This window comes from Heterodontus francisci, chromosome 4 (genome assembly GCF_036365525.1).
Source record: "Heterodontus francisci isolate sHetFra1 chromosome 4, sHetFra1.hap1, whole genome shotgun sequence".
Classification (NCBI taxonomy): domain Eukaryota; kingdom Metazoa; phylum Chordata; class Chondrichthyes; order Heterodontiformes; family Heterodontidae; genus Heterodontus; species Heterodontus francisci.
Window position 1 is genome coordinate 173,004,250 of NC_090374.1, and position 13,999 is coordinate 173,018,248.

General features: G+C 43.0%; 1 protein-coding gene across 1 annotated transcript in view; it reads left to right on the top strand.

Moving 5' to 3' along the window:
* Nucleotides 1-13,999, top strand: part of pgm5 (phosphoglucomutase 5) — a 164,336-nt gene that overhangs the window by 40,307 nt on the left and 110,030 nt on the right. Inside the window, exon 3 of the mRNA XM_068028940.1 lies at nt 3,124-3,270. Within this exon, the coding sequence (XP_067885041.1) occupies nt 3,124-3,270 (147 nt within the window). The remainder of the gene's footprint in view (nt 1-3,123; nt 3,271-13,999) is intronic.

Below are 13,999 nucleotides of genomic sequence, written 5' to 3' on the forward strand. Positions count from 1 at the left end.
AAGTCATGCTTCAGCTGTACAAAGCCTTAATTAGACCACACCTGGAGTACTGGGAGCAGTTCTGCGCACCACACCTTAGGAAGAATATATTGGCCTTGGAGCAAGTGCAGCGTAGATTTACCAGAATGATACCTGGACTCCAAGGGTTATATTTACGAGGAGAGATTACACAAACTAGGGTTGCATTTCCGGGAATTTAGAAGGTTAAAGGGTGATTTGATCAAAGTTTTCAAGATATGAAGGGGAAAAAATAGGATAGATAGAGATAAACTATTTCTGCTGATAGGGAAATCTAGGACTAGGGAACATAGTCTAAAAATTAGAATCAGACCTTTCAGGAGTGAAATTAGGAAATACAAAGGGTCATTGAAGTTTGGAACCCTCTTCCACAAACGGCAATTGATGCTAGATCATTTGTTAATTTTAAATCTGGGATTGATAGATTTTTGTGAACCAAGAGTGTAAAGCAATATTGGGCAGAGGCGGGTATATGATGTTTGGTCACAGGTCAGCCATGATCTTATTGAATGGTGGAACAGGGTCGAGGGGCAAAATGGCCTCCTTCTGTTCCTATGATCCTAAAATCTCCTAAATGATTTACATCATAATAAATCATAAAGAATGGCTGCAAAAGTGGCTAAGAAACACCTATCAATTTTTAAAACAATAAATACTTTTGGGAATTTTTCCATGTTCCCTCATTCCCAGAGGGAGTTGTGTTTGCAAGGTGCTGTTAAAGTATCAGCCTTATATTTGTCTCAGCTTTTCCCTTCAAGCACGGTTTCCCTGCTGAGTGTTTGGGATCACAGAATTATAAAAACCCTGGTTCGGCCTCAACTGGAGTATTGTGTCCAATGCAGGGCACCACACTTTAGGAAGGATGTGCAGGATTGGAGAGGGTGCAGAATAGATTTACAAGAATGGTTCCAAGGATGAGGAACTTCAGTTATGTGGATAGATTGAAGAAGCTGGGGGAGTTCTCCTTGAAGAAGAGAATGTTGAGAGGAAATTTGATAGAGATGTTCAAAATCATGAGAGGTCTGGACAGAGTAGATAGGGAGAAATTGTTCCCATTGGCAGAGGGGTTGAGAACCACATGACACTGATTTAAGGTGAATGGCAAAAGAACCAAAGGCGACATGAAGAAAATCTTTTTTATGCAGTGAGTGGTTAGGATCTGGCACATGCTGCCTGACAGTATGGGAGAGGCAGATTCAATCATGGCTTTCAAATGGGATCTGGGTAATTATCTGAAGAGAAAAAATGCAGGGCTATGGTGAAACAGCAGGGGAGTGGGACTAACTGAATTGCACTTGCAGAGAGCTGGCATGGATACAAAGGACCGAATGGCCTCCTTCTGTGCTGTAACCATTCTGTGATTCTATGATTCTAAATCCCATTCACACATTGCCTGTGTGCTTGCTTAACTACATTGGATTCCAGTCCAGCAACTCATGGATTTTAAAATTCTCATCCTTGTATTCAAATCTCTACATGGCCTCAACCCTCCCTATCTCTGTAAGCTCATCCAGCTCTAAAACCCTTCGAGATCTCTGCGCTCCTCCAATTCTGACCTCCAGATTTTAGTTGCTTCACCATTGGTGGCCATGTCTTCAGCTGCCTGGGCCCTAAGCTCTGGAATTCCCTCCCTAAACCTCTCCGCCGCTCTACCTCTTTCTCCTCTTTTAAGATGCTTCTTAAAACCCACCTGTTTGGACAAGCTTTTGGTCACCTGTCATAATATCTTTTATAGCTTGGTGTCAAATTTTGTTTGATAATCACTCCTGTAAACCAATGAAGTACTTTTGAAGTCCTGTAAAACCCTTGGGACATTTTCCTACATTAAAAATGCTATATGAATGCAAATTTTGTTGCAAGTCCAGAGTGATATTGAGGGAGTGTTGTTCTGTTAGATGTGTTGTCTTTCAGATGAGATGTTAAACTGAGGCCCCATCTGCCCTCTCAGGTAGACATAAAAGATCCCATGGGGCATTATTTTGAGGAGCTCTCCCTGGTGTCCTGGGCCAAAATTTATCCCTTATCCAACATCACTAAAACAGATTAACTGGTTATCATCACATTGCTATTTGTGGGATCTTGCCGTGCACAAATTGGCTGTCGTGTTTCCTACATTACCACAGTGACTACACTTCATTGGTTGAAAGTGCTTTGGATGTCCTGAGGTTGTGAAAGTCATTGTATAATTGCTAGTCTCAAGACTTTCTTTTAAATGCTGTTATTTATGTAGAAGACAATTACTTTTATTATTAAGTAGCTAAATTATTGTCTAAGATTATTGTTGCAATTAACTTTAGTTTAAAAATAAAACTCCTGTGAGCTCATAAACCCAGATCTTTTCATAAATGTGATCACCTACTGAACTACTCTTTGCTACAGTGTTAACTGCAGCAGCCAATCACTAGAGGGAGAGTAAGGGATTGTTGGAAGAAACAATCTTCAAAGAACGACCATTGGTCAATTCACTAAATTTCTCAGTTAAGAACTCAAGAAAATTAACTAGACAGAAATGAAAAGAAAATTGTTTGAGACTGCATTTCTGATAACAAAACTTACATTCATATAACGCCTTTGATGTAGTAAAATGTCCCAAGGCACTTCTCAGGGGTGTTATCAAACAAAATCTGACATCAAGCCATATTAGGAGCAATTAGGACAAGCAACAAAAGCTTGATCAAAGAGGTAGGTTTTAAGGAGGGGCTTCAAGGAAAAAGGAGCGGTGGAGAGGCGGAGATGTTTAGGGAGGGAATTCAGAGCTCTAGGCAGCTGAAGGCATGGCCAGCAGTGGTGGAGCATTAAAAATTGGGGACACGGAAGAGGCCAGAATTAAAGGGGGGCAGAGATCTCAGAGGAGCATCAAGTAAAGCTTATTAAACAAAAAAAAAATCATTGCTTCTTTAACAGCCCAGAACTTCTAGTGTAAGAGTGAGCAAGTGGGGCAACATTAGAAGCTAGTATGTTCATTACAATACACTTTTTTTCTACAAAACCAATGATAGGCATGTAAAAATAACTCAGGCTGTGTCCTTTGCTCTTTTTGAGCTTGTATGTTTAAGTTTAATTTATTATTTTTAACTACTTGTACTTTCTCCTTTGTTTCTGTAGGTCCAGCTCCTGAGTCGGTGACGGAAAAGATCTACCAGATTAGTAAAACCATAGAAGAGTTTGCCATCTGTCCCGATCTGAGAATAAACCTTTCTCGCTTGGGCAGGCAAGAATTTGATCTGGAGAACAAGTTCAAACCCTTCAGAGGTATTTTGTGGGATTGAGTGCAGCTGTACAACCATCTCCAATTCTAAATAGGGATGAGTTCTCCTCTCTGTACGTGGGATTGCACCAAGCATTCTGATGCTGCCTCATTTCAAAAGGAATTGAAGCAGTTTTGAGATTCCATGGGAACGGGCAACCTGTTTTACTTTCTGCCAGAAGTTTTTAAATAGCTCATTCAACGAGAGGCTGCAATGGTCCAGCAAAATAACATCATTCCAGTCAGAAATTCTTGAATGGAAGCAGTGGTGTGCTTGGATAATCAAAGATGGGGAACAGGAAAAGCAGATTGTCCACATTCTTGACACTAAAGATTGTTTTTTTTTGGAATGTTTGAGAGGTATGAATTTTAAAACAGAGTTGTATGTCAGCACCTTTAGGTTAGTTGGTAGCACACTCATCTCAAAGTGTGAAGGGCACAGAGGGCACAAAGTTCTTGAACTGCATTCAAGAGCACCTTTTTAGCCAGCACATAACTCGCCCAATGAGAGGTGGTGCAATTCTAGATTTTGTCTTCGTAAATGTAGCTGGGAAAGTGGATGAAGTAGCAGTGGGTGGCTATTTTGAAGATAGTGACCATAATACAGTTAGTTGTAGCATAATCATGGAAAAGAACAGGAGTAAAAGTTGTAAGTTGGGGGAAGACAAATTTTACGAAGCTGAGAGGTGATCAGGCGAAAGTGGACTGGATGCAGCTACTTGAAGGAAAATCAGTGGCCAACCAGTGGGAGGCATTCAAAAGTGAGATGCTATGGACACAGTGTAGACATGTCCCCACAAAGAAAAAGGGTAGTACTGCCAAATGTAGAGCCCCTTAGTTATCTAGAAGCATACAGGGTAAGATAAAACAGAAAAAGAAAGCTTATGCCAGTCACAAAAAACTTAATACTTTAGAAAGCCTAGAGGAGTATAGAAAGTGCAGAGGTGACGTAAAAAAGGAAATTAGGAAAGCAAAGAGAGGACCTGAAAAAATATTGGCAGGTAAAATCAAGGAAAATCCAAAGATGTTTTATTAGTACATTAAAAGCAAGAGGATAACCAAGGAAAGGGCAGGGTCTATCAGAGATGTACCAGGTAACTAATGCATGGATACAGAAGATGTGGGCAGTGTTTTTAATGAGTATTTTATCTCTGTCTTAACAAAGGAGAGGGTTGATGCAGACAGTGTAGTTTTTTTTATTCGTTTGTGGGATGTGGGCATTGCTGGCTAGGCCAGCATTTATTGCCCATCCCTAATTCCCCTTGAACTGATTGGCTTGCTAGGCCATTTCAGAGGGCATTTAATAGTTAACCACATTACTGTGGGTCTGGAGTCACATGTAGGCCAGACCAAGTAGGAACGGCTGATTTCCTTTCCCTAAAGAACATTAGTGAACCAGATGGGTTTTACAGCAATCAACAATGGTTTCATGATCATCACTAGACTAGCTTTTAATTCTAGATTTATCCAGACATTGTAGTTGAAGAGGAGGAGTGTGAAATATTAGATACACTAAGCATAATGAGAGAGGAGGTACTAGAGCGTCTGACATCCTTGAAAGTGGATAAATCACCAGGGCAGGATGGATTGTATCCCAGGCTGTTAAAGGAAGCCAGGAAGGAAATAATGGATGCTCTGAGGATCATTTTCAAATCCTCACTAGGTACAGGCAGCAGGGATTAACAAGGTAATTACAGGCCGGTGAGTCTAACATCAGTGGGTGGGAAAATATTGGAAAAAATTCTGAAGGATAGGATTAATCTCCATTTAGAGAGGCAGGGATTAATCAGGGATAGTTAGCATGGCTTTGTCAGGGGGAGATCGTGTCTAACAAACTTGATTGGATTTTTCGAGGAGGTGACTCGATGTGTAGATGAGGGTAAAGCAGTTGATGTAGTCTACATGGACTTCAGTAAGGCTTTTGATAAGTTCCCACATGAGAGATTGGTTAAGAAGATAAGAGCCCATGGGATCCAGGGCAATTTGGCAAATTGGATCCAAAATTGGCTTAATGGCAGGAGGCAGAGAGTGATGTTCGAGGGTTGTTTTTGCGAGTGGAAGCCTGTGACCAGTGGTGTACCACACGAATCGGTGCTGGGACTCTTGCTGTTTGTAGTATACATTAATGATTTAGACGTGAATATAGGAGGTATGATAAATAAGTTTGCAGAAGACACGAAAATTGATGGTGTTGTAAATAATGATGAGGAAAGCCTTAGATTACAGGAAGATATAGATGGGCTGGTAAGATGGACAGAGCAGTGGCAAATGGAATTTAATCCTGAGAAGTGTGAGGTGATGCATTTTGGGAGGACTAACAAGGCAAGGTAATATACAATGGATGGTAGGACCTTAGGAAGTACAGAAGGTCAGAAGGATCTTGGTGTACTTGTCCATAGATCACTGAAGGCAGCAGCACAGGTAGATAAGGTGGTTAGGAAGGCATATGGGATACTTGCCTTTATCAGCCGAGGCATAGAATATAAGAGCAGGGAGGTTATGATGGAGCTGTATAAAACACTACTTAGGCCACAGTTGGAGTACTGTGTACAGTTCTGGGCACCACACTATAAGAAGGATGTGATTACACTGGAGAGGGTGCAGAGGAGATTCACCAGGATGGTACCAGGGCTGGAGCATTTCAGCTATGAAGAGAGACTGAAAAGGCTAGGGTTGTTTTCCTTGGAGCAGAGAAGGCTGAGGGGGGACCTGATTGAAGTATACAAAATTATGAGGGGCATTGATAGGTTAGATAGGAAGAAACTTTTTCCCTTAGCGGAGGGGTCAATAACCAGGGGGCATAGATTTAAAGTAAGGGGCTGGAGGTTTAGAGGGGATTTGAGGAAACAATTTTCACTCAGGGTGGTTGGAATCTGGAATGCACTGCCTGAAGAGGTAGGAACCCTCACAACATTTAAGAAGTATTCAGTTGAGCACTTGAAACGCCAAGCATACAAGTCTACGGGCCAAGTGCTGGAAAATGGGATTAGAATAGTTAGGTGATTGATGGTCAACACGGACACGATGGGCCAAAGGGCTTGTTTCTTTTCTGTATAACTCTCTGACTCTATGACAGGCAAGGTACCAGAGGATTGGAAGTCTGCGAATGTTGTACCATTGTTTAAAAAGGGTGCGAGGGATAGGCCAATTAATTACAGGCCAGTCAGTCTGACCTCGGTGGTGGGCAAATTATTAGAATCAATTCTGAGCGATAGGATAAACTGTCACTTAGAAAGGCATGGATTAATTAGAGATAATCAGCATGGATTTGTTAAGGGAAGGTCGTGTCTTATGGGCTTGATTGACTTTTTTGAGGAAGTAACAAGGAGGATTAATGAGAGTAGTGCAGTGGATGTGGTCTACATGGATTTTATTAAGGTATGTGACATAATCCCACATGGCAGACTGGTCAGAAAAGTAAACACCCATGGGGTACAGGGGAATGTGGCAAGTTCAATCCAAAATTGGCTTCGTGACAGGAAACAAAGGGTAATGGCCGATGGATGTTTTTGCGAATGGAAAGCGGTTTCCAGTGGTGCTTCACAGGAATCAGTGTTGGAACCCTTGCTGTTTGTGGTACATATTAATGATTTGGGCTTAAATGTTGGAGGCATGATTGGGAAATTTGCAGATGACACAAAAATTGGCCATGCAGTTGATAGTGAAGAGGAAAGCTGTGGACTCCAGAATTATATCAATAGTTTGAGTGGGCAGAAAAGTGGCAAATGGAATTCATTCTGGAGAAGTATGAGGTAATGCATTTGGGGAGGGCAAACAAAGCAAGGGAAAACACAGTAAATGGGAGGATATCGAAAGGGGTAGAGGAAGTGAGAGACCTTGGCGTGCATATCCACAGGTTCCTGAAAGTGGTAGGACAGGTAGATAAAGTGGAGAAGAAGGCATATGGAATGCTTTCCTTTATTAGCTGAGGTATAGAATACAAAAGCAGAGATGTAATGCTGGAACTGTATAAAACGCTGGTTAGGCCACAGCTGGAGTATTGCGTACAGTTCTGGTCACCACATTTGGGCGGCACAGTGGCGCAGTGGTTAGCACCGCAGCCTCACAGCTCCAGGGACCCGGGTTCGATTCTGGGTACTGCCTGTGTGGAGTTTGCAAGTTCTCCCTGTGTCTGCGTGGGTTTCCTCCGGGTGCTCCGGTTTCCTCCCACATGCCAAAGACTTGCAGGTTGATAGGTTAATTGGCCATTATAAATTGCCCCTAGTATAGGTAGGTGGTAGGGAAATATAGAGGGACAGGTGGGGATGTGATAGGAATATGGGATTAGTGTAGGATTAGTATAAATGGGTGGTTGATGGTCGGCACAGACTCGGTGGGCCGAAGGGCCTGTTTCAGTGCTGTATCTCTAAAACTAAAAACTAAAACTACAGGAAGGACATAATTGCTGTGGAGAGAGTACAGAGGAGATTTACAAAAATGTTGTCAGGGCTGGAAAATTACACCTATGAGGAAAGATTGGATAGACCGGGGTTGTTTTCCTTAGAACAGAGGAGGCTGAGGGGTGACTTAATTGAGGTTTAAAGAATTATGAGGGGCCTAGATAAAGTAGACAGGAAGGACCTGTTTCCCATAATGGAGAGGTCAATTACCAGGGGGCACAGATTTAAGGTGATCGGTAGAAGGATTAGAGGGGACATGAGGGAAAACCTTTTCACCCAGAGGGTGGTGGATGTCTGGAATTCACTACTCAGATCGGTGGTGGAGGCAGAAACCCTCAACTCATTTAAAGGTACCTGGACCTGCACCTGAAGTCCTGTAACCTGCAAGGCCATGGACCAGCTGCTGGAAGGTGTGATTAGAATGGGCAGCTAATTTTTTTTCAGCCAGTGCAGACGTGATGGACTGAATGTCCTCTTTCTGTGCTGTAACTTTTCTATGGATCTATGGTTCTAAGTCTGAAGACTGTGGATTCAAGTCACACTCCAGAGATTGAAGCACAAAGTGTTAGCTGATACTCCCAGTGCTGCACTGTCAGAAGTACTGTCTCTCAGATGAAAAGTTAAACTGCAGCCTTGTCTACCCACTCAGCTGGACATAAAAATAAAGCAAGGTACTACTTGAAGATGCATGCTGCTATCCTGGCCAATGTTCATTCCCTCATCTAACATTGCTGAAACAGATAATCTAGGCATTTACTGCATTGCTATTTGTGGGAGCTTACTATGCAAAATTGGCAGCCATGTGTCCTACATTACAACAGCAACTTCATTTCGAACATGCAACATTGGCTGTAAAATACTTTGGGGATAACCAGAGGTTGTGAAAAGTGCTATATAAATGCAATTTCCTTTTTCTTGTTTGTGAAGCCTTCCTTTCCTTCTTTTATCCTCTGTTCCTGAGATTGAAAATCATTGGGCAGGATTTTGCATTTTGGATCAGGACCCCAGCATTGGGGTCAAATGGGGGTCCCTGCACTGTGTTGGGAGCAGTTACCCGGCAGTGAGTTTACCTTGATTGGCCAATTAGTGGCCAGAGGGTGTGCTCACCATCCAATTAAGGACGGCAGGTGGGCTCTCAAAGCTGGATGGCCAATAGGAGGCCCTCCAGCACACAAGGAGATGCAACCTGCCATTGAAGGTAAGGGGGAGAGAGGGGATCTCAGCCACTTTAAAAAATCTAAAATAAAAACTGGCCACAGCTGCTGGGCCATCATTGTGGTGGAGGAGCCCCTCCACAGGACAGCCTGTGGTCACAGCTGTGACCAAGCAGGCAGGGAGGGCTTAAAGCCTGCCTGGAGCACTGCACCCCACGCCCCCCTCCAAGTCTGCAGCCAGGAGGCCGCCTCCAGACAGTTGGCCTATTTCTGATGGTGTGGGGGCCCGCAGGCCGACATTAAAATTCCAGTCAGCCTCTGATAATTAGCCTTAATTGGCCTCTAACTTAATTAGCTGCCCGCCACTTGTAGGTATGTAACCCTTAGACCGCCAATCGCACCTCCGGGAAAATGGCTCAGGGGTAGGATGGTGCTGGAAAACTGACACGTTGGCTGGCAGCGCAAAATTACATGCCTGCCCACCTCCATTTTTGTCCCCATATTGGGGTGAAAATTCTGCCCATTGACTTTTTGTTAATACTTTATTTTAAGTGACACAGAGACTACTGTCTGTTATTTGCTCAGCAGCTTGGGAGTTACAAAATGAGTGCAAGCTTGTTCCTATCCACAACCTTCTCTATACTGAATGATGTGACTATTGACGTCTTCCAGACATCAGGGAGGACATCAGCTGTAAAATGTTGATTAACCAGACGTGCCAGTGGCTGTGCCAAAGAAACCCTGGAGGGTTTTGTCACTTTAAAGCCACAATTATAGGCACCTTTTGCCCAGCAAGTCTTTGAAATGTTGTATCTGCTCTTGCTTTTACATAGTTGATTCGGCCAGCTCTTTAAATAAATTGTTTTCACCAATGGTTTCCATTTCAGGAAGTACAATCATTTTTAATTCAAATAAAAGAAAGAAAGACATGCATTTCAATAGGGCCTAATACAACCTCGGGACGTCCCAAAGTGCTTTGCAGCCAATTAAGTACTTTTGAACTGTACTCATTGTTGAGTTTGAGTTGACTTTGGTTCCTTCTGTACCATTGGATGTCTGGACCTCATATGATCTGGGCTGGTCACATATCCTCGCAACCTCTGCAGGATACCAAGTTCCTGATGCATGATTGAGGATTCTGACCTTCTGTCCTACTCGCAATCGAGCTAATTCTGGTCCTGCTTGCTTGTCATATGATTCCTTCGTCTTCCCTTGTTTAGAAAGCTTAAAAAAATGATGACTGCCAACGTCACCAATCACCGACAATCCCTCTGGCCACTGGGTACTTGCTGCGATGAACTGAAGCCTGAGGAGAGACTCCTGGTCATATCACCGCTTCATGTCAAGACTTCCAGCCTTTGTGACGTCCTTTACATGGACTGACCTGATACTCTCAACCTGGATATTTTCTACCATCTTTGGTGCGTTACTGACTTCATGCATTGTGACAATTAGTAGACCTCAGCATACTTGGTCCAGCTGTGTCTACAATATACGACATTTGTGGTAGCCCTTCAGAGCTCCCATAGCTGCACTACAAGGTTATTGTTCCAATGCATTGGATTGGAGAACCATTGTAGGCAGTCAGCCTAGCTGTGGTGGGTTGTACCATAGATTCCCATTTCTTTCGAAACATGTCCCTCTGTATATGGATGGGCAGAATATTTGCACTTGCTCTGGTGTCGATTTTCACTCTGAGCTTATGCTTGCCACTCTTCTGCAGACATATAATTCCAATCATGGCGAATGCCTCAGATTCTGTAATAGCATTGACATCTTGATCCAAATTAACTATGTGAAATGCTTGCTCACTGTTCTGCACTGCCTTGCCCAAAGTCCGCTCATGCCACAAGCTTTGCACTGGTTCCGGTACGCCAGAAAACTATGAATTGAGTGAGTGAGGCCACATTTGCCACAAGGCTTGGCAGACTTCTAGAGCCTTGGTTACCATACCAATTGTCATAGTCGACCCAATGCTTAGCAGTGTCATAATGGTTTCAAATTTCCTTCCATCATTGAGTCGTGCATCTATGGTTGCCCTTCTTTTCTAGTAGGTCTTTTTGAACGGCCTGTGTTGGGGTAAACGCGAATACTAGCTCTTTAACCCATTGTGACAATTCAATATCTGTGAAGTCGCATTCTCGAGCTTTGTCTTGGTACCTTGCAACAAACTGGTCGATGGACTCATCTTGCCTTTGCCAGTAGGTCTTAAGCTCAAGCCTATGTATTTAGAAATTGACCTTTACCTTAAGTTGCTCCTCCAGGAATGTCCAGAGCTCGCTGGGGTCCTTCTGATCCTCAGCTGACAATCCTGATGTGTTGATCAATTGCAGGCCCTCATTGCCCAGTGGGATTTTGCTTTTTACAGCTTGTTTCTCTGGTTCACTCACTTCTTGATCCAAGAAGCACAGTTCCATATGCTGGCAAAACAGTTTAAATTCAAACCTTATGTCTGATGCCTTGCAATCCATAGTTGGATACTTGAAAGCCATTTTCTCATTGATCCTGCTTTTTTATAAATATAGGACTTTTTACAGGTTTTTCTCACAGGCGTATTTCTTTTACAGGCTCTCTGCTTTACAGGTTTTCTGTCTCACAGGTACAGCTTTTTGTTTCCTTTTTTGACAGGTTCGTTTTTGAAGGCCTGCCTCTTTTAAGAGTGAGACAACAGCTGCTTTTGTTTACACAGCTTGTTCATTTTTTTAAAAACTGAGAGAGCACGTTTTCTTTCTCTCAGGCTTCTCTCTCTGCAGAGAACTGCAGCTTGCAGTACCGGCACCTGGCACAAACAGCCTTTTACTTCGTGCTGGACCTCCAGTGGCACTGTTGAGCTCTTCCCACTCTTTTCGTCTTAGGTGCTGCCCATGACACAAAAAAATACAGGAAAACTAAAGCAGTTGTGGCTGTACTACTTCCTTTCAAATATTTTAACCCATTGCCAGTTTAGTTGAAAGCTCCGCCCTCCTGGCAATTTTCCTGATGTACTGACAGAGTTTCAACACCTCCTTGGTCCTTTCTGTAGTCCTAGCTTGCTGCATTGTTATGGGGTCTCCTGCCAACTGCTCTCCGCCTGTATCTTCAGTCACTCCAGTTAAGCAATTAGCTGTTCTTTGTTTGCTCTTGATGTGTTCTTCAGAACAAAATAAACATTGCCACAATATAATATTTGATGGTCTTCAGAAAAATAAATCTCAAACATTGCCACCATGTAATATTACTTGTTCCTTTGGTATGTGAACTACTGTAAGATTCACAGGACTATAAGTAATATCCAAAGAATACATTTTTTAAAATTATAATTTAAACCAGAATGGATATATACACAGCTACTACTGGAGCAACATCTGTATACACATCACTCTGTTGGGCTACACCCACAACTCCCTGGTCATGTGTGACATGACATCACTTCCTCCAGTGACCTTCACTTACAGCCTCTTATGGTGGTCCCCTCTAAGGTGATCCCACAATAGAAATGGTCAAAATGAACATCACAAAAACTCTGAGCCGTTCCAACATAAAATGATAATTGGGGTCCTATTTACATCAAAGGACCCTGGTTTCCAGAATAAAAGAGGCTGATTGACTGAAACAGGAGCTTTGGGCACCTGACAGTAGGTCCTTACAAAATAGTGATGGAAAATCACTGGTCATTGGTGTTATTGGACAGAGAGGCTCATGGTCCCTTTCAAAGGTCATTACTTTGAACCACCCCCTAGTTAATGTTAGATGAAGTGTGTGAAAATTGATGTGTGTGTGTGTCTGTCTGTGTATATGTAACACTGAGTGAAGCAAAGCTAGGTTTCAGCAATTTTCACCTAGCTGTAATACTGGCAGATTGCAACTGGCTCCTGAGAGTTGAAAGGCCACATACCTCTGACTCCCACTTGGCCCACACTTCCTCGAGGCAGTGCTGAGTGCTGACACATGAAACAGCTGTAGTGAATGGGATGGTGACATGCCCATCAATGGCACATCTCCATCAAAGCCTGCTGATTGGAACCGGTGACTGATGCCTCCACACAAGAGATGGAGAATCAACCCAAATGCACTCATGTGGATTAGTCTGCGTCATAACAGACAATTCCTGACATACCAGCCTTGCATTGAGGCTCAGTGCTGAATCTTGTGGACCAGATGTACTGAAATTTGCTGCAAAGCTGATTTTAAAAAATTGCATTTTCTCTAATCCCAGACTGGCTGCCCACTCTATTTGTAGGTCTAACTTCTGAAAATATTTGAGGATTTGAGAAAAGAATAAACTGCTGAGAGCTCTCCAACCTGACATGAACCGTCACTCATTTCTAAGACAGGTCTTAATTCCTCCCTGTAGGATTCCAAATAATTGCCGGCAGGAATTTTTAATTTAAAATATTCTTTCTTCTTTTCTTTTATTTTCTGTTTTCACCTTCCCTGTCTTTTTTATCCATTTTTTTTCTTTCCCTTCTGATCTGAATCTCGTTTCCTTTCCTTCTCTCTAATTCTCCTATTAATTTGGCCTGACAACTTGCGCTGACATTTTTGGTCAAAGTATTTATGGGAGGAAGTTCACAATGTGTTGGAAAGCGGCAAACAGCTGCTGCTGATATTCCACACCTCCCACTAGCAGAACTGACCTATCTCAATCTGACATGCTTACCTCTGTAACCTCCTCCTGTCCTACAACCCTCTGAGAGCTCTGCGCTCCTCGAATTCTGGCCTCTTGCCCATCACCAATTTCCTTCATCCCACCATTGGCAGCCATGCCTTCAGCTGTCTAGCCTCCAAGATCTGGAATTCCTTCTCTAAACTTTCTGCCTCTACACCTGCCCATAAGACACTCCTTACAACTTACCTCTTTACCAAGCTATTGGTCACTTTCCTAATATCTCCTTATGTGACTTGGTGTCAAGTTTTCTTCAATTTCACTGCTTCTTGAATAATGATCACGGGATCTCCACCTGTGAGGGCAGACAGGGTTTGACAACTCAGGTGAAAGAAAGCACTTCTGAGAGTGAAGCACTCCCTCAGTACTGCAGTAGGCACGTCAGCCTAGATTTTGTGCTCAAGTTGCAGGAGGGGGACGTAAAAGCATAGCCTTCATTCTGAGAGTGTTAACCACTGAGTCACGACTGGGATCAGCCTGAGAACTATGTACTGTGTGTCCCCCTTTCTAGTCTAATATCTTCAAGCAATATCTA